At 40.3% G+C, this 25,565-nt stretch overlaps 1 protein-coding gene and 1 non-coding gene across 6 annotated transcripts; both read right to left on the reverse strand.

The window, feature by feature from the left end:
- Positions 1-255: 255 nt before the first annotated feature.
- Positions 256-25,562, reverse strand: SNX5 (sorting nexin 5). 5 transcript variants are annotated; one of them, XM_026002374.2, is made up of 14 exons: positions 25,404-25,562; positions 25,079-25,157; positions 14,394-14,498; positions 12,827-12,937; positions 11,717-11,838; positions 10,433-10,556; positions 8,515-8,610; positions 7,223-7,328; positions 7,062-7,137; positions 6,114-6,153; positions 5,942-6,028; positions 4,079-4,238; positions 2,204-2,289; positions 256-1,081 (listed from the first exon to the last, which is right to left on the reverse strand). In XM_026002374.2, exons 2-14 carry the CDS (start codon positions 25,127-25,129, stop codon positions 1,031-1,033), a joined length of 1,215 nt encoding a protein of 404 aa, XP_025858159.1. In that variant the 5' UTR covers positions 25,130-25,157; positions 25,404-25,562; the 3' UTR covers positions 256-1,030. The 5 variants fall into 5 exon arrangements, with proteins under 5 accessions (XP_025858159.1, XP_025858158.1, XP_025858156.1 ...); XM_026002373.2 differs by having other exon boundaries at positions 25,079-25,161; XM_026002371.2 differs by lacking the exon at positions 25,079-25,157 and having other exon boundaries at positions 25,404-25,535.
- LOC112922784 (small nucleolar RNA SNORD17) lies at positions 19,046-19,283 on the reverse strand. Its single transcript, XR_003235525.1, has one exon. It is a non-coding gene; the product is annotated as a small nucleolar RNA SNORD17 (small nucleolar RNA).
- Positions 25,563-25,565: the final 3 nt, after the last annotated feature.

Here is a 25,565-nt window from a genome sequence, read left to right on the forward strand (position 1 = left end):
TCTGAGGACACAGCCATCACTTACTCTAAGCCTGTCAAAAATGCAAACTTGAATCAAACTGAAAGCAAACAGACAAACCCAGATCTGGGGACCTTCTAAAAAAACTGGCCATCGACAGTCTCAAAAAATGTTAAGATCAGAACAGAGGCTAGGACAATGGGCAGAGACCTCGGAGCTGTCACAACCATCAAGGTTTAGCACCAGCTGCACGCTTGGGGCACACCTGGGCTTTGTTTTCCACAAAAACACTCCATATGGTAACATGATTATTTTATTATACACTTTATAAAAAGTCCAAACACACACATACCCTCCCGTTATGATCAGGAAGGGGGCTCACATCTTTAATGTAGACTGCCCATCTTCTGAAGTAGGCCATATATTTGTTTTTACACAAGATACTTCTCTCCCCTAAAATATTTACAACCCAATTACACGCACGTGCGCACACACACACAAAATGACCTGTAAAGGGTATATAAAGACAAATGAGATTTTCTTGCTCTTGTTATAGTACAATCACTTAAGATGTCTAACATACCATAAATGTAAGAAGGGGGAAAAAAAATCACCTTAATTAAGGAATGGAATGTTTATGTTACCTGCAACTAGCAGCAGGCATATTCGTTGTCATTGGCACCTACTCTAAATTAACTGGTTTGTAGGGACATGAGCACATGAAACAGTGAGACAACATGTGCCAGGCATTGCTTGTACTTGTTTCCAGAAGGCACATGTTTCCTGCACTCTTTAATAACTAAAGACAAGTTACAGGAAAACTTAGCATTTAGATTCTGCCCACTTTGAGGTATTAAATGCATAAGGAAAATATTAGTTATGTCCAAGTAGCATGCAATAGAAATATTTTTAAACCAACATGGTTAAGTGTTAAGATTTTAGAAATCAAAATATTTATTCACATAATTTTTAACTAAAGTGAAAGGTAATAAATCTTCTGTGGTAATGATTTAAGTGCAAGTGATACTGGCTTTCTTTCACATTCGTGTCCTTCATTCATAGAAAAGGCAGATCAGTTGTTCTTGAACAAGTCAATGCAGCTCTGCAGGAGGGAGACATTGTTCTGAAAGAAAGATAAAAGTCAAGGTAGACCAATGAATCTCTGGAGTCCAGACCTCCTACATATCTCTTAAGAATTCAAATCAAAACCACCGACAAGCTTTTCACAAGAAATTTTTTTAAAGCCAGTGCAAAACTGGGTTGTTCCTTTTCTTCATTAAATCACAACTGAACCTCAACCTACAACCTGCACCCTCTCCTTCTGAGGGTCTAAGACTGCTGCCTGAAGAGGCTCAGAGCTCCACCCAGGTTTGTTCTCAAATGCAGTCACACTAATTTTGCTTACTGTGACTTAACCTAAATGCTATTTAAGATTTGTGTTTTGAAGTTGAAGGCCTTGAGAAGACCAGATAAAAAGGTGCTAATTATACGATTATAAATGATAAATATCCATACAGAACTTAGCACAAATACCGTTACAAAATTCTCTTTAAAGGAATTGAGAAAACTCAGAACACCCAGAACATTATGGGTACGATTCACGTATACATGACACTCTAAAACCACAGATGAAAAAGTCGTAAGACAATAGGACTTGGACTTAATCAAAAAGTAAATGTTGTAGTCAAAATAAATTCTAAGTACATATGTATGTTCAAAGTCTTTCTGCGTAAACCAATGTTGATTGGCCAGTGACAGTTCTCTCCTACAGCAGCTTCCTGCTGATCCTGCTGCCCTGGGCCAGACAGTACTTCTAGGCTCCCATGCACTATACTGCAGGAGCCATGCCCAAAAACTGAGTGAATTGGTCTGTGCACCAAAGTCCTTAAAAGTTCATTAGTTTTAGTATGTACCCAACACTGAAAACCATTTTTCTCCATCTTTTCTCTGTACCAAATTAAGCTACACACATTAAATATAGAAAGTTCTCCCTTTCTAAATAAGAAATCGGTATTAGAAGACACTAATATGCTCTTCTCAAAAGCAGTATTTCATCATTATCTTACAGAATTTTAGTTTGCAGCAGAAAAAAATATTCCAACAAGTAACTCCCACCTATGTCACAGGAGATTAAAACCACAAAGGAAACTCCATCTGCCCAATGACACTGATATGGTGAACTGGGAAATAACTTGGGAAGGGGGGAACCTAAAGTTTCTGGCTTAATTTGAAGAAAAACACTCACCCTGGCATGCTTTATTTCCAGTTCAGACATTTCAATTAGATTCTTTCTAAATGCTGCCACTCTCTTTCGTTTGAAATTGATTAGTTCTAGAAAAGAAAGTTTACCAATAAAAGCTGAACAATTCTTAGGCTTAACCCCAAATATCATTCTTGCATATAATCTCCAGAGGCAAACAAGTTTAGACCCATTCATCACAATGTTCTACAGAATAGTGTACTTTTAAAAAAATATAACATACCCAAGTTTACATTTTTAATAAAGAGTATAAAAATCTAACACAGGAACAAATCTTAGGCAAGAACGACAGGCCTAAAATGTGCATTCAACTTTGCTTTGTTGCTTTTCTTTAATCTCCCCTGAATTTGTCAGGGCTACAAAACCCTGGCCTGTATAATAACCTAAGATTTCAACTCAGTAGTTTCAAAGTCTGTTCTTTTCCTTATAAATCTTTCCTTTTTGCTGACACATCCGAGGGCCGCTGAGAATTGCCAAGCAGCGAGACCCCCTTCCCCAAAGAGAAGACTAAAATTTAAACTCCTGTTGTGAAAATGAAACACTATCTCCCAGATAAAGTCAAGACATATTCCCCTACTCTGGACTAGGGTAAGACAAGAAACTCCAGGCTATGGACTTGGATTTGGGTTACCACCATGGACTCATGATTTCTGAAAAGAGTGAGTTAGTTACACACCCCTCTATTTCCTCAAGGTCCTAAAGCAGACATACCCCAGGAGGAATGAGCAGAGCACTCACATCTTGTCACAATTCTGTTAAGTAAACAGAATGTGGGCTTCTGGAAGAAATGGTGATTTCCAGGGCTAAGGAAGGACAGAAAACCTCTCTACTCTGTTCAAAACACTGGGGGATATATCATAAGCACACACCAACCTAAAGGTGCTTCTCTTTAAGTCTGGACAAATTGAGCACCAACATAAAGAGTACAATAATGAATTTAAGAACTATTTTCAAAAATAGAAACCCACGACTCTAATAATGACAAGGAATGGAATGTGGGAAAGAAGGGAAGGCTTGTGCTTAAAGGGTAATGATGCCAAGGGCTTGGAAAGAATGCTAGAACTGGGGAAGAGGAACCACCTCTCCACAACCATCACAGTAAAGGCTGGCTAGGGCAAGAATCACAGACTAAAATTTAGGGAGAAGGTATGAGATGAAGGGCAGGCTATTGGCAAGGTCTTAAATTATCTCCCCATACATTGTTGATTAGTGACATGGGGGAAAAAAAACTCACTACCCAGTGGAGAAACTGGGCAACACCTTGATTGGGTAATCAAATTTAACACCACAAATAAGAGGAAAACGGAACAGACAGAACATGCCTTCAGATATGACACCTGAGAGACACATTACTCATTATTCTGCTGGAAATGCATAACTACAACCTATTCATGAGAGAACAGCGCATCCAAAAACGAGGAACACTATTTGAAGAGTAACTGTGGTCCCCAGGAAGGGTTCCTTTCAAATTAGAGACACAAGAGCTATGGAAACCTAATGGGAACCCTATATGGGAGAATGTTATTGGGATAAACAAAATGAGACTATAGAGAACAGGTTGGAAATGTATTGTACCAAAGTTTACCAAAATCAGTAACTGTTTAGGGATAAAAGAATGATACATACAGCTTAACTTCAAGTGGTTGGAAAAAAAAAAAAACCACCCATGCCATGCATGTATAAATACATACCTGGCACCACATGTGCATGTGCAAGTGATGAAACAGAAAAGGAAATTGGACAGCTAGGGGATTCGAATAAAGAATGTATGGGTGTTCTCTGTACTGTCTGCGCAACTGTTCTCTGTAAGCTTAAAATTATTAACTAAAAAGCGAAAAGTAAAGAATAGCCCTGTTCAACCTTCTTTTGCAGATTCAGAAAGCTGTTCAAATTTCTGGCAGCATTCCTGCTGATGTGACTCAGCCAACTTGACATCTTTGCTTTTCAACCGGGCCTTATCCAAGGCTTTATTTGAGTTCTCATAGTCTGTGAGGGCTTTGGTGCGTCTATATAAGAGATCCTGAGAAGAAAATTAACAGATATGACATGGTAGTTAAACGTATCCTGGAAAACCGTCAGAGAACAAAACAGGAAGACTAAATATCTAAACCACTCTATTAAAAAGCAAACGATGAAACAAGGCCCAAGTACCACAAAGTCAACGCACTGCCTGAAATGTCAGAAGGCAACAATCTAGTTCACTTCTATTTCCCCCTTCCATTATGAGATTTTTTTTTTTTTTTTAAATATCAAGATTAGCCTGGGAACAGCAATCCTCACCGCACTGTTGAGAGCTTTTTGGAATTCTTTATATGGACCAAAACAAAGACAAAACAAAACCCCAACAACTGAAATCTATAAGGACTAAGTCATTCCCATGATTCAATCATGGAAAGCAGTTTCAGAAAATTAATCACCTTATACCGAAAGCAAAGCTGGCCATGTCAAATGATGCTACTAGAATGCAACTGGGCAGTGAGGCAGAAAAAACATTCTACTAACCCCAACAGCCACAAGCCCATGTCTGGAATCTGTCAGAGGATTTCATCTGAAATAAAGACTATTTGCAGTCTTCAACAAAGTACAAGTTACCTCCGTATTTAAAGTAAATATGGGAGTTTGACATACAAGTTACATGTTTCTGTGTACACTCAAAAAACTTGTGCATCATCAGCTCTCAATTCCATTACAGTACAAAATAAGAAATATAGTCTAAAGCACATTAAAAAAAAATACCCAAATAGAAGACTAAGGAAACAGACCAAAATGACAAATTAATTAAAAATGAAAACTATGAGGAAAATAATGAATTTCTACTTCCTAACATCTCTAACTTTATGTGGCCTGATTATATACATTTCATAGGAAAGTAATTTAAAGATTCCTGTTCAGGGCAGTGTTATGCCCTGCAAATGCAGGTTTCATCCCCAAAGGTCATCCTGCTTACCACTTCGTCTTGTTTTTGATAAATAATGGTTATAGACTCAAAAACTGCAATTCAATAAAAACATACAAACCCTATCTTTTTTTTCCCCTCAGAAATAGTCCTTTAGGAACGTATTCCATTACACCCGTATACAATAAAGTCTAATTCCCCAAATAAGTATCTGTCCACTTAGCACCGCCCCTACTGATGATACAAACTAGAGAAACAATGCCACAAAAACGTATGTTACTATAGAAAGCTTTCAGTCTGAAAATGGAACTACAGGCTATGAAATGGAGATTCTCACGCACATGCCCTCAAAAGAATGGAACCTAAAATCTAAAGGACTTGTTTACAAATGTCCAATTTATAGGCGACCCAGAAGAGATAGACTTATCTCCTGATTGATCAGATCACTCACTCACTTCTTGGTACAAACATCCTTAAGCCAATGATTGTATTCATCAGATTCTGGCCGGATGTCCCTCTCTTCACACTCCTAAACACAAGCCCAGGCCAAACCCTTAAACGCACGTGCCCATAGCTGATAGCATGTGTTTCGGGCACTGCAATTCCTTTGCTATTCCAGAATCAACTCCATTTCTGGTCAAACTGGTCTCAGTTTACCTCTTTATTCATTTATTCAATCAGAGTTTGTTATACAAACAATCCTGGATAAATTCCTATCTTCTTTCATTTTTGACAAAAAGAATTCCTCTCTAACATGAGACCTCTTCTGGGTCACAGCAAGGTGGTCTTGCCATTACTCCAGCAAGTTATAATGACTCCTGCCTTACCTTAGCAGCCTCTATGTTGAGCATATAGTATCGGAGAAGCTCTGTCAGCTTTAAGTCTTCATCTGAGGAGACTCGACTTTCTACTTTCTATTTAAAAAGAAGTAAAGGTCACCATCATCTAAGCAGAAATCTACAGATTAAATATTATGAAGACCAATATAAAAATGCTTACCCGAAGTTTTTCAAATAGCTCAGCAACCTTCAATAGGTACCTGAAAATATACACGTGATTTTGGTTTAAGGTCTTAAAATCATGTATGAAATAGGACCTTACAGGACCATAAGACATGAATGAGTGAATGCAGGAGTCCTAGCCTTTGGTGCTTTAGAATTAAATTATCAAAGTAATACTTCATCATCAATTGGCCCAACCTAGTAAAGATGATGGTAACAGAAAAGAGCACATTTACGTAAAGTGCTACACCTGCGGCTATCAGCCTCTCTTGGTAGCTAGCCCCTCATTCACCTTGCCATGCAGTGTCCCAAGATGGTCTTTAACCAATGTCAAAGCTATGTTAACCAAGGACAGATTCTAGTGAGCTGTCAGAGCTGTCACTGTGGGTGTCTCAAAGACATAAACATGCTATTTAAATGAAAATAAAAATTTTTTAAAAGCTGCTTTAATTTGGGTTTTGACGGACTTCCACCTTCAAATCAGAAATACTACCACCACCTGTTATACCAAGTCCTAGGTGTTAGGTAGAATGCAGCCTCACACCAGAAATGCCCAGGATGGAGAAACTATGAAAAATTCATACAAAAAAGACCAAAAGCAGATGGGGTCATTGCATTATCCTTAAGACCATGGCATTACCAAATGAAGCACCATTTGACAGAGAATATATAAGGCAAGCCTCATAGACAACTCCAGAATTAAATCAATAAAATAAAGGCTTTAACAGCTATCCTGTTTGGTACAGAAGTCCCTCCTGATTACCCTACAAACACCTTAAATGTTTCTATGTTCAGAGGGTGTGCAAGATTTGAGTGCTGGAGACTATTATCTAGTCTTGATGAGCTGATACTCAAAAGTAGAAGTGAAACTATATAGTCATTCCTCATACCACCCAGGAATTTTCAATTAAGGGAGAAAGGAAATGCTTTTCCAACAAAAACCTACTTTTTGATGACTGTTGGCTCTTCTAAAGCCAGGCTATGCAGGCAGGCTGCAGTGTGGATATAGTCATCTGCAACATCTGCAGAAACAAGGACAGCCCTTTTTATATGAACAGAGCTAGCACATTAGCAAAGCTAAGTGGCTGGTGGGTGAATGGTATTTACTTTTATGAGATCGAGTCATTTTGTCAGCTTTTGCACATGAATCCTTGATCCTATTATAATAGTTAATGAGGAAATTCTTCTCTTGCTCAAAGAAGTCATCTACCTCCTAAAAGAGGAAAAAAGAAATTTAAGAAGCCAAACTTTTAAAAATATGAATGTATTTTGTATTAGAAGGAACATTAAGGAAGTAAGTTCATGCATAAGAACTTTAACCTCTATGGACCAGGGAAACCCAAGCTGACAAGATAGCATTGATAGCATTTCATATTCAAGATTAGCAGAACTCAAGTGCTGTCAGGAAACGTCAACAGAGAAAACCATTTTCAAGAACCATTCAACATTGTCCAGGAAAACTCTGGTATTCTCTGACATCCAGCAATCCTGGCAGATAAGTGATTCTGCCTGGTAGGCTGCAACCTAACGGTGGATACCCACATATGTGCATATGGGTGGGGGGTATACTTGGTGGGTGCCAGTCAGGGACTGATATACAGGTGGGTACAGGACAGCCCCATACACCTTAAGAAAGCACCAAGGAGAAATTACCCTCCAGTTTCCAAATTTCTGACAATGCCCTCTACTCAAGAGCACCTGTATTCTGGGCTCCTGGCTCAAGCCCTCAGCAAGTGGCAAAATCAGACACAAGATGGTAACTCAGTTATAAAGTGGCTGGGGGGCCAAGAAGTCAGGAATTTTCCCCTATGAGGGTAATGAAACACTTGTATAGTAATTCAGTCTTTTAAAACAACTCTGTCCAACAGAAATAGGTAAGCCACATGTGCTATTTAGAAATTTTCTAGTAGCCACATGAAAAAGTGAAACTACTTTTAGTATCTTTACATTCTTTTCTTCACATCAGATCCTTAACATTTTACACATAAATAAAACGGAAAATCTGGTGTGGCTTGGACTACCAAAATGGACACTGTAGTTCTGAAGAATGGCATGGAATATTAATCTTGTAGCTTTTCTTATTAAGAAATAATTGAGTGACCACTCTATTCACAGAAAAGGAGAAAACGAAGAATTAAGTGTGAGAATGTTATCCCCTTCTCTAAAAAAAAAAAAAAAAAAAAAAAAAAAAACTTTTTTAAGCATGTAAGTGAAAATTCAAGGAATGGATAATAACTAAAATTTGAAAATAAATAAATAAATAAATAAAATTTGGAAAAATTATTTATATTTCTGTGAAGTTTTAATACCATATTTCACAAACATCTCTTGTGAAGAAATAAAAAAGTCACGCATTCACATGAAGTCAAAAGTTTCCTATAACAGCTAAAAGCCCTTACCTTAACTCCAGAAAAAAGGACCTCATCCGCACTTTTCACCACACTTTTGAAAAAGCCACCAAACATCTCTTTGGTATTTTTCCGCCTAACACTTAGCTGAAAAAAAGACATAATAATAATACTAAAAAAAAAAATCCCCAAAGAACAGTTTATGGTACTCATGTTTCTCTAAATACTTTAAGCCCGAAGTACCTTCCAAGTGATACTGTCTACTAGCATAGGCACACACATGAGATACCTTTAATTTAGCCACCAGGTCTAAAATACAAATAAACAAGAGTGCCTGGGTGGCTCAGTCAGTTAAGCATCTGCCTTTAGCTCAGGTCATGATCCTGGGATACTGGGATCGAGCCCCACATCTTGGCTCTCTGCTCAGTGGGGAGTCTAACTACTCTCTCTGCCCCTTCTTCCCCCCATGCTCATGCCAACTCACTCTAATAACCAAAATTAAAAAACAAAACAGAAAAAACACCCCACACTACAACAAAACAAAACAAAACAAAACCACAAATCAACAGCAAAACCTAAGTACAGTCTTAATTCTAAAAGCACGATCTAAAGGTATTTTGGAAAAATAGTTGGCACCAAGTCTCAGTGGCTTTTTAAAAAAATCTTTTAAAGTAGGCTCTACACCCAACATGGTGCTTGAACTCAGATGCCAAGATTAAGAGTTGCATGCTCTTCCAACTGAGCCAGCCAGGCGTGTCTTAGTGGTCTTTAATACCTTGGCTGAATTATTGTACTGTCCTATGCTGTTCACTGAACTTCATGGGTTAGAAGATACTGAGGAAATTTTTTTTTTTAAATAAGAGCTTGCCTTGGGACGTCTGGGGGGCTCAGCAGTTAAGCGTTTGCCTTCAGCTCAGGGCATGATCCTGGAGTCCCAGGATGGAGTCCCACATCGGGCTCCCTGCATGGAGACTGCTTCTCCCTCTGCCTAGGTCTCTGCCTGTGTCTCTCATGAATAAATAAAATTAAAAAATATATATAAATAAGAGCTTGCCTCAAACATAATCTTAAACACATTAAAAAAAAAAAAAAAAAAGGCAAAACCCCTCCCAACAAACAGGTAACCAGGAAGAAAACAAATGTGACCTGAAATTCCTCTTAATCCCAAAACTGGGTTGCTTGGGTGGCTTAGTCGGTTGGGGATCTGATTTCAGCTCAGGTCATGATCTCAGGGTCCTGACACTGCACACCCACCTCAGGCTCCCTGCTCAGTGGGGATTCTGTATTCCCTCTGTCCCTCTTCTTGCTCTTTCCCCCCTCAATAGTCTTTAAAAACAAACAAAAATCCCAAAATCAACGGAGAGCAAAAAACTGGTCCTTAGTAAGGAAAACAAGTAAAAATCTTTAAGCAGCATTTTATAAAAAGGTCTTAAAATGTATCTATGGGGGAGATGGAAACAGTATCTAAAAAAGGATTCCATTTGCCATTAAAAAATTCAGTTATTTTAAAAGTCAATTTTTCAGAAAATGTATCAGGTCATCAAGTATGTATTTTTATTTATTTTAAAACAATCTCTAAAAAAATAAAAAAAATAATAAAACTTTATTATTAGCACCCAATGTGGGGCTCAAACTCAGGACCCCAAGATCAAGAGTTGCATGTTCTTCCAACTGAGCTGAGCCAGCCAGGGACCCCTCAAGCATATTTTTAAAAAATAGTCATGGAGGGGGTGGTTACCTGGGTGGCCCAGTTGGTTAAGCATCCACATCTAGCTCTTGATTTCAGCACAGGTCATGATCTCAGGGTTGTGGGATCGAACCCAGCATCATGATCTGTGCTAGGAGGGGAGTCTGCTTGGAATTCTCTCCTCCTGCCTATGCCCCACCACCCTCCATAAGGGAAAAAAGGAAAAAACTACAGTCATGTACATTTTCACTGGATCATGAAAATGGAACAAAAATGCCTTACATCCTGATCATATTCCAGGAACACATGGAAGTTGCGATCTTTACTGAGAACAGGGTGAGAAGAGAGCCGCTGCAGAAAGACTTCATGGGAAGATACAGTCTTCTTAAAGACCGCAAGATACTCACTGGAAAAGAAGCACACAAGGCCATCAGCTGGCACCACTTGACTAAATGACCAGTACTGGTCCAGGTTATCACCACTGTTCTGCTCATGCCACTAAGCAAAACACCTGAACCAGACCAAAACATTTTGGTATAACCTTTTGTCTAATTAGTAACAAGGCATCTGCCATTTGGGAGCCTGTGGAATAAATCAAAAATAGGGAAAAAATAGTATTATAATTGGAGTTCAGAGAGCAAGTCTAAAAGCCCAAGCCTACATGCAATTATTGCTAGTATTTAGCAGCCACAGAACATTGGTTTCTGTAGAACAATGAAAATCCCTTTGTCCTGCAGTCACATACACAGCACTGAAGTCTATTAAGGCTTGTAATTAACAGACATTATTAAAGTGACTTTATCTCAATCTAGGCATTGAAAATCACCCAACTTCTCAATGGTAGGACTTCAGTCTGTTGCATTCAGTACCTTATCCTCAGAACAGGCCAATCAGGTACTACAGCATTTTACAGGATGACTTAGTATCTGGAGGCATGTGAACACTGGCTCTCACAATATGGAAGGGGGGCGCAGCAGAGGACAACTGCGGCAATGGATACCACGCTGATGGTAGAGAGGGGAGGGAGGCAAGATAAAGAAGTACAAGGCAAATTTCCTAAGCAACTATAATGCAAATCCCCAACTGGGATATATTTTTGTTTGAAATAATTATAACCCAATTAAAATATGCTTCCTAGGGACCTGGACTTCTTTTAAACCATCACTATGATTATTATTCAGAATGCTTCTTTGTGACAGCATCATTGCAATCTAGTTTCAGCTATACTCCTGGTAACCAAACTTCACAGAATAAGCCTTTGTACATTATCAGCAGCCTCAAGAGCTCTTTATCTATAAAGACACAAAGGCTTACTTCTTCACTATGACAGACCAGCATTCCATAACAAGTATGGTCCACGTGGGGGAAAACAATCAGTCTATGCAGTTATCAGTAGCCACCGGGGAATTAACATCTGAAGTAAAACTGCAAAATACAGTTCTACAAGAAAGCACTAGGCAACTAATTAACTCCCATACTTTAAGAAAACCGCCAGGCTTTCCTGATTTCTGTACACATCACTACTTGTTCTCAAAAGATACAGCTATATCAAGAAAATCCACTTACGCTTCCAGCTCTTGCTTCATCTTAGCAAATTCTTCTTTGGTCATAGATCCTTCACCCTCTCCCAACTTCTGCATCTTTTCTCGAGGGCCATCGAAGTCAGGCTTTGTAGGAGCAGGTGGGATCTGTAGGAGAGGCAGGTTAACTCGTGAGCATTCCTGCCCCAGCAACCATCTTCCACTCAGTGCCAGTATATAAGGAGGCAGCCGCCAGCCCAGTGGGACTAACAAGTCAACCTCTGTTTTTCTCTTAACTTTATCCCTTTTGGCCATTTAAAAGAAGTCTCCTCCACACAACTGGGCACTCAGATTATAATCATTTGTTCAAGTCACCCATTATGGATGATTTTAAGGGGATAATAGCGTTTTTAGCCTGGTCAATGCCAGCTACATATATACATAGGTTTTATATATTATATATTAAAATATATATTAAACACTAATAATTAAAACTATTAAAATACGTTAAAATATTATATGATTATATATTAAAATTATATATTAATACACATGCTTTATATATTATATATTAAAATATATAATATATAAAACAATCATGCTAAAATGAAATCGAAGCACCATCAAAATTTGTCTCTGCACACGTAGATAATTTTTAATTACAGAGGATAATCAAAAGATTACAATTTTAAGTGAACACAGTATTCTCAAACACAATCTTTAATACTACTCTTTTGTACTTTTGTCAGCACGACTGCTTCCTTTACTCCTTGAGCACACTACAACACTTTTAATAAATCTATTGTACACCATCACCACTACTATTGTTTCCATAGAAATCAATTCTACTTGACGCCTGAGGTAAAGTACCAGAGAAATATCAAACCCAAAGGTAGAGAAGATTCAAACTATGAAACCATTTAGCCTCTTATATTGTACAGGTTGTAAGACTATGTGCTTCACCTCACAGCTATAACCCAATTCTTATGTGTTTCAGCCTTTACCAATAGCACATGCTCTAGCTGGTAGATGAAATCAGACAGTTTTCACAATCTATTATAAAAAACGTTTTGGTAAAAGTCTGTTTAAACAAAATGAATAATAAGGTAGAAGAAACTGGCTTCAGTACTTATCTGATCTTCCAACATACACTTACAATAAGCCCAGCATAGTCTGCAGTTTCAATAAGAGTGTCATGTAGCCACACAAAGTCTTCATGTTGCCTTGTAACAGAAAACTCTGGGCTCTGAAACGTGGGCAGCGTGGTCTGTAAAGAATAGAGTTAAGAAGTTAACTGGTAACCACCACTTTTTGATAAAGTGGGTTGGGTTTCCTGGGCTGCCCTATGGGAACACTCTGCATAACAAAACATTTCAGTGAGACCCAGTAAAGAACAAAGCAACATATGATCTCCCCACTAAAAGTCATCACAAAAGATTCAACATGTTCTTTTAAAGAATTCTTTTCACAAAACTCTACCTCTCAGTCAACTCAGGCAGATACAATCACGTAGCTAATCAAGCCACCAAGGCATTAAGAGAGGATCTTACAGATAGCAGGTCCATATGCTGGAGATGGCACGTAAACCCAAAAGCTTTGTATAGCATCAAACTGCCTAATTCAAATTGTGCCTCAGCCATTTATTTTACTTAAACCTGAGGATAATGCAGTATCATCACAAGGTTATTATAAAGAGAAAATTAATCTTTTTTTAAGATTTTATTCTTAGGAGACAGCGAGCGAGCGGCAAAGACAAAGGCAGAGGGAAAAGCAGGCTCCCTGTGGGGAGCCGAATACCAGAATCAATCCCAGGACCCCCAGATCATGATCTGAGCAGAGGCTCAACCACTGAATCACCCAGGTGCCCTATAAAGAGAAAATTAAATCCATGCAAACCTTTGTAACGATGTCTGGCATAAGACAAAGATTCAATACATTTAAATTACATTTACTCTCCACATTTTTCAGATTGGCATATTGCCTTCCTCAAAAATGTCAATTTGTGTATGGGATACTTCGGTGGCTCAGTGGGGGAGTCTGCTGGAGATTCTGTCCCCCTGCTAGTGCTCTCTTTATCTGAAATAAATAAAATCTCTAATAAACTTTGGAGGGACATCTGGGTGGCTCAGCGTCAGGTTAAAGTGTCTGCCTTTGGCTCAGGGCGTGGTTCCAGAGTCATGGGATCAAGTCCTGAATTGGGCTCTGCTTCTCCCTGTGCCTGTGTCTCTGCCTCTCTCTTTCTGGGTCTCTCATGAATAAATAAATAAAATCTTAAAAAAAACTTTGGATAAAGAATAAAGTGTTTTGAATCACAAAAAACAGGAGGGGGCAAAGGCAGTAACTTACTAAATATGGGAAAAAGCAAGCACTTCTCACTCATGCAAATAAAAACAAAGGTGGAAGATTTCAGCTGTGCAGGTAGGTGGCTCTACACATCACTATGCCTAGTTTGTTTCTTCATGGAGAAGAGTATATATAAGCCACACAAACATCAGCAATACTCACAGCCCTAAGGCTTCACACAGTAGAAAATGCTGAAGCAAGAGCTTATTTGATGCTCACTATAAGCCAAGATGAAGATGAGGGCTGTTCTCACTCAACAGTAGTGCCATACTGCAAACAAGCAGCAACCATTTCATTCAAGACATCTCTTCTTGCCCACTGTGAATCATAAAGATGCAATGTAGCATTGCTTTAATTATTGAAATCATTCTGTCACTTACCTTGGTGTGCACTGTAAATTTGACCTTATCTCTCTCACTGAGTGCATCAGGTATGTCAATCTGAAGTGAGGGATCAACATTCAGGTCCACAGATACAGATCTCAGCTGAAATACATTTTTTTGGCTATTAGTCTCAATTTTACTGTAGTGTTAAACCACATGGTTCTATGTCTATGTGAAAAATACATTTAACCAAACAAAAACTTCAACTAAGGTGGCTTAGAGCCAGAATGAAATCTTAAACTTCTCACATATATGCCCCAACTACAAAGAATATTCAAGAAGCATTACCAGAGAGGACACCACTGAAAGAAGTTAGAGAAGACAGAACAGTCATGTGGTATGGGATTCTGGAGAAGAGAAGAAAAACCAGCTCAAGAAAACCAATTTATACTCAGGAATTGATTCAAAGAGAGGAAACTAGACACAAGGTGTGGATTATAACAACATAGGCCTCAAAATTAGGAAAATCCCATTGTGGTGACACAGGAGGACAAGTGTGAACACTGCCCTGAAAGCAAAAGCAACTGATTTTGTGATTTGGTAATTCAGAGGAAAAGAATACCCAGTTTCTTTTTGCCAGTTTAAGTATTTTGGAAGAACTAGACTGTTTGGGGGGGAAGGAGTGTTAAAACGATTTTCCTACTAAGTTTAAAATATGATAAATTTCCTAATTCTTAAAGCATATAAGCTGATGGTCACTCTGAAGATCTGACACACAGCATGACAGCATGCAGAACAAGCAGCTCATCGCCCTCTCACCCAACTAGTAAGTAAGTGTCACAACTCTCTACATTACTGAACCTAGAGAATGCCAAGTGAAGACTGGCATTAATAGGATTACAGAACAGGAAATATGAAAGTATTTCCCTTTGGATTCTTTGCTTCAAACTTAGAAGCTCAACACCAAGGTTTAACTTCTGAAACTAGAGTATCTGGTTCAATCAGGTCTATAAACATATTCATATACAAAAAAATGATTACTGCTCTATCTTGGAAGTAGTCAGTACTCTCCTTTTCCTGAGAGCACTGCAACTCAACTTTAAATTGCAAAAACCACTCAGCCCTAGAACAATAACTCTCCTCTAATAAGCCTCAAAGAATAAAGGAGAAGTAATTCTTATTCAAAGAAAGACTTCAGGTATTAATAGGACCACAGCATACTGAACAGTCCCTGACATCTGAACCTCAATACACCTTCTAAATGGATTCTTGATGACTCCCATGAAATATTTGCTTGTTTGGCTTAATTTTCACATGTCCGTTTATGAAACCTCTGCAGAGATAAAGCCTCAAGGTCAGGGATACTTAATTTTACCACATCTGTGACTCTAGCACTGACATATTTCTGATAAAAGCTTCCTTCCTTCTGTTCATTTCCTACTAGGCAAATACGTGTTGGAAAGAAAACACCTCAAAATACTCACAAAATTTTTTTAAAAGTACACACAAAATTTGATTGCAGAGAATACTGACCATCCCACCTATCTTATGTTTGTACTCTGTAGACCAGAAAATAAAGTAGGCCAGATGTAAAAGAGGCAAGAGACACTGCTGGAAAGACAGGGTAGCCCATGGGATGGGTCAAAGGTGCATTTAAACAACTGCTGTTGGGATGCCTGGGTGGCTCAGCAGGTGAGCATCTGCCTTTGGCCCAGGGCGTGATCCTGGAGTCCTGGGATTGAGTCCCATGTCGGGCTCCCTGCATGGAGCCTGCTTCTCCCTCTGCCAGTGTCTCCGCCTCTCTCTCTGTCTCTTATGAATAAATAAAATCTTAAAAAAAAAAAAAAAAAAAAAAACCTGCTGTTTCCTAAGATTCACGAAGAGTCCCAAAGAAGTCACAAATCCTGGTTTCTAGCCAGCTCTCAATTTCTGAACACACTGACGATCCCATTTTAGCTCACTACAAGTGAAGCCTACAAACTCCACACGAACTTTTTGAGTTAGGATTGAAGAGAACCCAAGAGGAATGTAATCTAGTAAATGGGGTTCAATTAAGCACCACAGTCAAAGCTGCAATGGACTTTCCCAACTGCTTTTTGTTCCACTCAAATTATTCTGGTTTCCTCTCTTCCCATACTCTCAACCATAGAGGTAAAATCCCAGACTATTTATTACTACCTTCCTTTCTTGTCAGCATAGAAGTATCATTTTTTTGCAGTGAAGACAAACAGCGAAAACTACCAGAGGTTTCAAGGCTTTCCACCATAGCAGGATATCAAGCATCCAAGCTTCACCAGCCAAGTAATCATTTTTGCCAGGAAACATCACCCTCGAAAGGGACTCAAACAAAAACCCAACCACCTGATATGATAGTCTTAGCCAAACACACATACAAAACAAAAAACACCAAACAAACAACAAAAACAAAAAAAACAAACAAAAAAAACCAAAACACCCAGACAATACATTAAGTCTGCATGAGCCTTAAAGAACTCTTGTCTGAAAAAGATTCTAGCATAATTCTAAGCATTGAGGCCATCACCAAATCAAGAGTCCTCCCTGCTATTAAATGAACTTTCTTGTATTGAAGAAGCATAGAACTCTCCAGATAATAAAGCAGATACATCATCAAGGAGTAAAAAGTTCTGAAATGTTCAAAGCTCCTAAGTCAGCATTGTATCCTAACTCCAGAAGCACAAGTATGATTAAAAGGTCAGCATTCCTTCTTCTGCATAGTCAACAAAACACTCCACAGCCCCATGCCACAGTACTTGCTAAATAAACCACCAAGATGGAGGGTATAAGGAGATGGCATCTCTCCATAAACTTTCCCCCATTCACCCACCTCCACCCCCTATTCTAAATATTCAGAGTACTGCTTAGCAATGCAGGCCAACACTGTCAGTCTTTGACTTGAGCCACAGATGTCAAAATACCTAGAATGGTTGTTTAAATCAGCAAGGAAGCAGACTTCAGAACTATCTGACCTAGGCATTATTTTTTGTTTCCCAGTTCCCTTAGGTACCTGAGAATGGAATTTAAAATGTATCTACTCTCAAACAATGTAGTTTTAAAACTTTCTTTTGAAAAAGAAAAAAAAAGAAAAAGAAAACAAAACTTTGTTTTGTAGGTTTCTACTGCATCACATATCCAAAGTTACAGATAGGAGTTTCCACCCCCAAAGTACTTCCCTACCAGATCCTTTTTTTTTTTTAAACCAGATTAATTCTTACAGTTAGGATTACAATAATCTTTATGAGAAGGGTAAACAAGCACTGTTCCATTTAGAATGCAAATTTTAGCTGTTTTTTTTTTTTTTAAGTCGGAATGCCTGGTAAAAGAACCTGGAAAGGAAAAAAACGGATTCAGAATCCCTGTGCATTCCCTCACCTGCTCATCACCTTTAGAACTGGGGTGATGAGCCTGACACTGCTACAGGACAATTCTGCAGAGTCCTGAGATGCTAAGGACTACTTTTGGTCCAAATCTTACTTATGATTCACCCTGGTACAAAATACCACCATCTATCTGCAAAGCTCCTTCCTCAAATGGTTTAATGGCTTACAGATGGCAAAGGGTACCTATGTGACTGGACAACACAGAAAACTGGATTCTAAAATTCAGAACCCACAGGGCGAATAGGAGAAAATACTTACAGAAGGTATAATAAAGGTTAGGGTGACTACAGATTCCAGTATACCTTAGCGCCATACAACCAAAACGACAAGACAACATAATGGGAAGAAATTATCTCCCAGTAACTGTTCTGCTAGAATGGGGGCTAGCTGAACAGCCATTTACATGAAACTCTGTTGGGGGCAGGGGATGGGCTAAATAAACTATGAGTATTAAGGGAAGGCACTGGAAGGCACTTGTGAGGAGCACTGGGTGTTATTCTAATCGATGAATCACTAGATTATACTCCTGAAACCAAAGTTACACTTTATGTTAACTAACTACAATTTTAAAAAAACTTGAAAATAAAAATAAATAAAACCAGTTTAGCACACAGGAAGAAGTTGAATATGCTAGCGTATGTGACATAATGTATCTTCTCAAACTGTTTATTTGAAGCCTGCCTTGTAAACTAGATTTTAATTTTAATCACGAGAACTAAGAAACAGGCTATTTCAGCTAGAAAAGTATGCATACCTTGACTAACCCAATACTCAGTAGTGAGGAAATAAATCAAAAAATGATCAGCTGCAGACTTATTCTAGATTTGCATTAGTTCCAAAAACAAGACTCATATGATCATACTTAATAGATGCTTTGCTACTGTTTCAATTCATTCGTAAGAAGTACTGTATTAGAAATTCTATTACCCTACCTTCCTTGAAACCCCTCTTTAAGATTCAAGTATTACTACTCCCAAGTGTTTGTTACTGTTTTCTTCCATCCTGAAGGGTAACCAAAACCTGCTTATTATCTGTGTTCAGTTCCAGCTTTTTATCATAGCACTGGCGCATGAAAAACAATTCAACCAACTGTAAGCAATGTATAAGCACTGCTTTTACAGATACTTGTCTTCATCTCCTGTCTCCCTCCCCCACCAAGTGGATCTCCCCTTCCTGGAATTCAGGGCTGCCAATATTAGTCCTCAAAAATAAAGGAATCGAAGACTTCTGGAAAATTTCAGTCTATGAACACAGGTAAGAAGTATGGAAATTAGTCAAATGCTTTAAAAAGCAGATAAAAGGCTGCAGCAAGTGATCAGATTTCCACCACTCATCTTGGTGAGATGGGACCCAGAGGGACCCCATCCCTACTGACACCAACCATTCTAACCAGTAGTCTACCGACACACAAGCTGTCCACGGTAGAACACCGCAAACTGCAGGGCATTTGGAGGCTACGTAGCCCCGAGTTCCTAGAACAGGAACCAAGGCTTGGAAGAAGGTCAGTACAGTGCACTCAGCGAATGGATAAACTGAATCATCACTTCACAAAGCTGCAACCCTATGAACAAGTCAAATTCCAACAAGGAATCAGAGATTAAATTGAAATACTGGTGTAAATACATTCATTTCAAGAAACCCACCTATGTGCCAGATACCTGAATTATTTTTCAAATGGGTTGAACTGTATGATCTGTAATGATCTTCTAGCAGAGTCTACTCAGAAGCAATACACCAATGCTGCAGAGGTTGTTGGCAGCACCAACAAATCCATTCAAAGCTCAAGTCCTCTGCCTCCCCACCAAGACTGGGTCCAGCAGTTCCCAGGTCTATCAAGTCTAGGGCCCTCTGAAACAAACCTGACATTTTATACATTAGTCCTGTTGATGAGGGTGTTTAGGAACATTCATTACCCAATCCTCAAGATCTTACTTTATGATCAACCCAAGATGAAATGGATGTAGGTTTAAAAATAAAAAAATTTACTTTCGCCACCAATGAAGATGGTTCAACAGGGGCAGAGCTGAGTTAAGCTTGTGTCATCTAAATTTGAGATACAAATGCTAGCATACAAAGAGAAGGCAAAGGCAGCCTGTTTCATGGTTGGATTTCTGCTTTGAGTCAGAGGTAAAGCACATTTCCCAGATCATTCAGATGTAAAGTTTACAATACCTTATTTACCAGCTCCGTGTTTCCATCCGCATAACGTTCAAGCTTTGTAGTGCTCTCCACAATAGGTCAAGCAAAAGCCTTGGAAACTGGGGACATCTGCATTTGTACTCTTCACGATTTACACACTAGAATGAAAACTTACAGGCCTGCCCCCCTCCCCCAAACAAGCAAATCATAAACTCTTCAGGCAGAAAATGCACACCACAGGTTAACATAAGCACCTATCTTGAGAAAATTACCCTCTCTCTCTCCAGACCACAAGTAGTACCTTAAAAGCTTACACCAAATTTGTGAAAGGAAAAGCAGGAGGGATCAAGGCAAACACCCAATTTCTTGGGACACTTGGGTGGATCAGCGGTTGTGTCTGCCTTTGGCTCAGGGCATGATCCTGGAGTCCTGGGATCGAGTCCCACATTGGGCTCCAGGTATGGAGCCTGCTTCTCCCCTCTGCCTATGTCTCTGCCTCTCTCCCTGTCTCTCATGAATAAATACAATCTTTAGAAAGAAAAAAAAAAAACAATTTTTTTTAAAGACTGTATTTATTTATTCACGAGACACAGAGACAGAGAGAGACAGAGACAGAGAGGCACAGACACAAGCAGAGGGAGAAGCAGGCTCCATGCAGGAAGCCTATCGTGGGTCTCCAGGATCACACCCTGGGCTGAAGGCGGCGCTAAACGGCTGAGCCACCCAAACCGCTGGCTGCCCAAAAGACCCAATTTCTAAATGGAAAGAAGTTCAGTCCTTTCTCTGTTCCTTAACTACAACTTACACAATCCCACCCCCCCTCCCCATGTATTTATGGTTTGCATTTGGGGTATGAAACCGCAGACGAATTCCACATCCTTCTTTTAGGGGGAAGATCTCTTAAGAGTAATCATTGGCCAATCATAAATAGGTGTTAAGAGATGAAGCAGCTTTTTAGAAAGCTAGATCATGCAGAGAAATTTCAATTTATGCTTGTGAGGGGCAGCCCCGGTAGCGCAGCAGTTTAGCGACGCCTGCAGCCCAGGGCGTGATCCTGGACACCCTGGATTGAGTCCTACGTCGGGCTCTCTGCATGCAGCCTGCTTCTCCCTCTGCCTGTGTGTCTCTGCCTCTCTCTCTCTGTCTCTAAGAATAAATAAATAAAATCTTTTTAAAAAAAATTTATACTTGTGAGAAGTTTGCCACGTTCACAGGAGACAAGATGTCCTACAGCGGTCTTCTTACGTTTTCAAAGACTGAAGGCAGAATTTTATAAAGCTCTAAAATACTTTCCTCAAAAGAACTGGATTCATTACAAGTTAGGTTGCTTCCTTAAATACTACCTAACTGCATGAGCCTTTCACCATAGCCATTTGAAGCATGGAGTGCTAACCACCTACAGAACTACTCTTGTCTAATTTCCTCAAGCATTCAAGCCCCGACAAAGCAAAGATTTTACACAAGTTCTACCCACAGCACACTTCTCTGTGAGCTTGCATCCGGGTCCACAATGCTCTGAGAGCAAGTGCTGTGTCAGAGCCTTTGCAGTCTCAGGTTTCCAAAATGGTATTGAACTCCACCATGGTAAACACACAGCTGACCTCATAACCTTCAATTGTCCAGAACCTGCTAAGAAAACCATATTTTACCATCTTTTGGTAAATATGGTTCCTCAAAACTGAGGAGAAAACTAATTCCGAACACGGTCAACAATGCTTGTTTCATACAGCATATTATTTCCTTAGGATTTATCAATCCTAAATCTGACAAAATTTGAAATGGGTTTACTAATAATTAGCCTCTGGAACATGACCTAACCCACACACACCATATCATCTTAGGGAGAAAAATTAACAAGTGATTCTCAATCAAGGGACACTTGACAATGCACAATTTTACTCACTACTGGAGGGAAGGGAGCAATCACCTAGAAGAGGCCAGCAATACTGCTGAACACACTAAAATGCACAGGACAGTTCAGAACAAAAAATTATCAAGCCCCAAATGTCCACGGTTATTTAAGTTGAGAAACGCTGCTTTACACTAAAGCTCTATATTAGATGTTTAGGTCTCACCAAATGAGAATTTAATCTCAAAATATAGTTAATTCTCCCTTGGCCATTTCTTTTCATAGCCAAAAAAATTTGAGCAGATTATGACCTGCTAAACTAGAATTCACAAATAAGGATAAGACATGATGTACAAGTTACTGATCCAGAACTAAGGTCTGGGAGGCTCTGATTAAGTCCTACTTCTGGAGCATAGAAAATTAAGGGAAAAATGAAGTCAACCATTTACGTATTAACTTCAAGTCCACAAAAATTAGTAAATGCGGACTTGCTATAAATCGTTCAAAGTTCAAGACTGTTCCTTTTTGTAACACAAATTCTAAGTCACTCTTCACCAAAGCTGAGGTGAGGGTAGGGTCTCTACAACTTCCACACCAGTTAAAACACACACACACACACACACACACACACACACACACACACACACACGGCACCTGGGAGGCACAGTCAGTTAACACGTCTGACTCTTGGTTTTAGCTCAGGTCATCATCACAGGGTCCTGGGATCAAGCCCCACACTGGGCACCACACTCAGGGTGGAGTCGGCCTGAGATTCTATCCCTCCTTCCTTTCCCCGTCTAAGATAAATAAAACTTTTAAATAAGTAAAAAGATAAAAAATAAAAATAAAAAAACTACCTGCAAGCTAGAGCAGCACCATAAACATTAATGACTGGCTGAGGAGACACCATCCACCCAAAGTCCACAAAACCAACTAGTGAAAAGGTCAAGCTATAATAGCGGTAGTGGGGAGGGGGTATCACCATGCACAGCTTTTCTTAGGTGTTAAAATTTAACCACTCCAGCAACAATTTAAGATTAAAAAAAAAAGTGGAGAAGCAATCAGGACCTACATTCAATTTACCATAGGTTTGCTAGACTAGCAGGAAAGAGACTCATCACCTTAGAAAGATATACAATGAATGTGTTAGTAGAAACTCAAACATGCTGCCCACCTATTTTAAGGACTTTGGCAAAAAGGCGGCCCAGGTTAACTATTTCTGCAGGAACAACTTTCTGCATAATCTTCAATTGTATTCCCCTACCCACAAAAAACTCCAGATAAATACAATCTTTCCTATCAGTAGAGGAGTTAAAAAAACAAAATCAATCCTGTATCTTTTCTCCCTAACTGCTTTCTGGGAAAAGAGATATATCCTTACACCCTCAACTAATGGATATAACTAAACGGAAATGTCAGGCTACCAGATACAAACCAATATGCCTTTTAGTTTTGCTAAACAAGCAGAAAAGAGTACTTACTACTCAAGCATTCAAAATACTTGATTATGTTCCCTACTTTATTAGTGGATCTAAACTCCATGAACCCCCTTCCTCATGTAAATCCCTAAGTAATTAGGGGGGAAAGTTTATTTTTTTGTAAAAATATAAAATAATTCAGTCAATTAACAAAGCTATATTATGGAAATAGTTTGCCTAAGATTTGACTTCCTGTTATTTCACATTTGTCCCAAACTCCCTTTTGCTGAAGACTGAAAACCCCCTAGACTTGATCCACAGCACAGAGCTACTAGCATCAGATACAAGAAAGCAAAAGGAAGCCAAGAGTTAAAGTAATATTTCATTAGGCTTCATTATTTCCCAATTTCTGTAACTTAAAAAAAATAATCCTTTCCTGTATCCACTAAAACAGAAAGAAATAGCCTTTACAATCCTTCAATTCTGTTGGGAGCATCACAGTGGTAGGAAAGTTATTTTAAAAGCCAGCTACAGGGGGATCCCTGGGGGGGCTCAGCGGTTTAGCGCCTGCTTTGGCCCGGGGCACGATCCTGGGGGCCCGGGATCGAGTCCCGCGTTGGGCTCCCGGCATGGAGCCTGCTTCTCCGTCCGCCTGTGTCTCTGCCTCTCTCTATCATAAATAAATAAAAATAAATATTAAAAAAAAAAAAGCCAGCTACAACATACTGTGGTAGCAAACAGGTCAGTTGAAGTTGCTAAGTCCTTTTAAATAGCTGTATGAAGCAGATTCCGGATCAAGAGGAGAGGTTACCAGGTGGGGAAAAAATATTGCTGTCAAAAATCCCTGAATTTCTATAGAGAAAACTACAGAACGCTACAAAGAATCACGATCTCGAGTTTCCACTTCTAGTTTGGTCAAAAACAAAAAGCAGAAAACACTACTTCAACTTGGGGTGTTTAGATCTCCTTTCGCACATAAAGTTGCATTTCCAGAACGCAGCACGGATACTCTTGTTGGAAGAATCCAGCTGGCTGTGTCACCTGCGGCACCCACTACACGTGCGGCGGATCAAAGGTTGCTTTTAACCTCCAAGTAGATCTAACTAAAATGCCTTCCAGATTACTCGCATTTGAGAACGCTCTGTATTCTTATGATTTTTTTCATTTTCTGTCAGAAACACTTTCCTGGTGATGATTTTGCACCTAACGTGGCTCGTACCCACCTCTATCAACTGTGAAACTATCAAACGTAAATGACCAATGAAAGTAGAGACCTCTCCTAATCGTTAATCGGCTACAGTATCCTAAACTTACTGCATTAGTTATCTCTCAAACCCCAAGATTTAAGGGGCGTGCGGGCAGCTTACATAAGCAGTTTTTAGAAGGAAAAAAATAGTTCAAATATTCGAGCACCTACTAAAAAACGGCAGAATTCCCGCAGTGACGCATTTCGTGCTTATAAAGTTCTAAAGATGTTAACATGCTTCAGATTTGACTTGATATATTTCCCCAGTATCTGGGCCAAAAAGCTTCGGGGCGGGGGGGAGGGGGGGGCACGGCTCGAAGGCAACAGAACCAAAAGCTGCCATTTACTGCACGTCAAGCGGGTTTCAGATTCCCCATCCAGTCTTTACAAAGCCGCAGTTTTCACAACTTTCCACGTGAGAGCACGTCCTCGAGCCCCCCGAGAGAAGCTCCGGAGACTCGCCGCGCGCCCTCGTCAAGCGGATCCCCGGCCGGTCCTGCGACGCTGTTTCTCGCCTCGGGTCTGCGGCCCTCGAAGAGAAGGGAGCGAAGGGCGCGCGGGGTCCGGGGAACGGCTCTCGTGGGGACACAGGGCTGCACGAGCAGCCCCCGAGGGACGGGGGGAGGAAGGCGAGGCTCCAGGAGGTCGGCAGGGCCTCCCGTCCTGGAGCACGAGGGCGAGGAGGGCCTCACCTTGCTGCGATCCTCCTCTTGCTGCTGCAGCAACTCGGGAACCGCGGCCATGGCGACGCGGGCCTCGAGCGGGGGCAGCCTGGCTGTGCGAGGAAAGAAGAGGCTGGGCCGCCGCCGCCTCCGGAGAGCCTCACGGGGGCGGCCGCGGCCCCGCCTCCGCCAGCCTCCCTGCCCGATGGCAGCAGGAGGCCTCCGGACTCCGCCACCATCCCAGCAGCCCCGGGAAAGGCCAGCAGCGCGCGCCACGTGCTCCCCCAGAGCGGCCTCCCCCGTCCCCGCAGCCGTCCATCTTGGAGCCGGGCAAAAAAAGCTATGCGTGGCCTACCCTCGCTCCGGGCCACGCGGAAACCGCCGTCCGCAGGGCCGCGAGAAGGACTCGGAGCAAGGAGCACTCCAGCAGCAAGGCGCCTCTCAAGAAAGCCCGCGCTCTCGTGCGGGGGAATTTATCACTCAGCCAGAGTCCAAGATGGCGACGGGCCGTGACGTA

This window comes from Vulpes vulpes, chromosome 14, assembly GCF_048418805.1.
Source record: "Vulpes vulpes isolate BD-2025 chromosome 14, VulVul3, whole genome shotgun sequence".
In the NCBI taxonomy this organism is placed as follows: Eukaryota; Metazoa; Chordata; class Mammalia; order Carnivora; family Canidae; genus Vulpes; species Vulpes vulpes.

Excerpts from the sequence above, each read along its gene's own strand:
- SNX5 (XM_026002374.2), bottom strand. The coding sequence starts at position 25,129 with ATGGCCGCGGTTCCCGAGTTGCTGCAGCAGCAAGAGGAGGATCGCAGC. Across the intron at positions 7,138-7,222 it reads AATGACTCGATCTCATAAAA|ATGTTGCAGATGACTATATC; the intron begins GTAAATACCATT and ends TTGTTTCTGCAG. Across the intron at positions 6,029-6,113 it reads AGCTATTTGAAAAACTTCGG|AAAGTAGAAAGTCGAGTCTC; the intron begins GTAAGCATTTTT and ends CTTTTTAAATAG.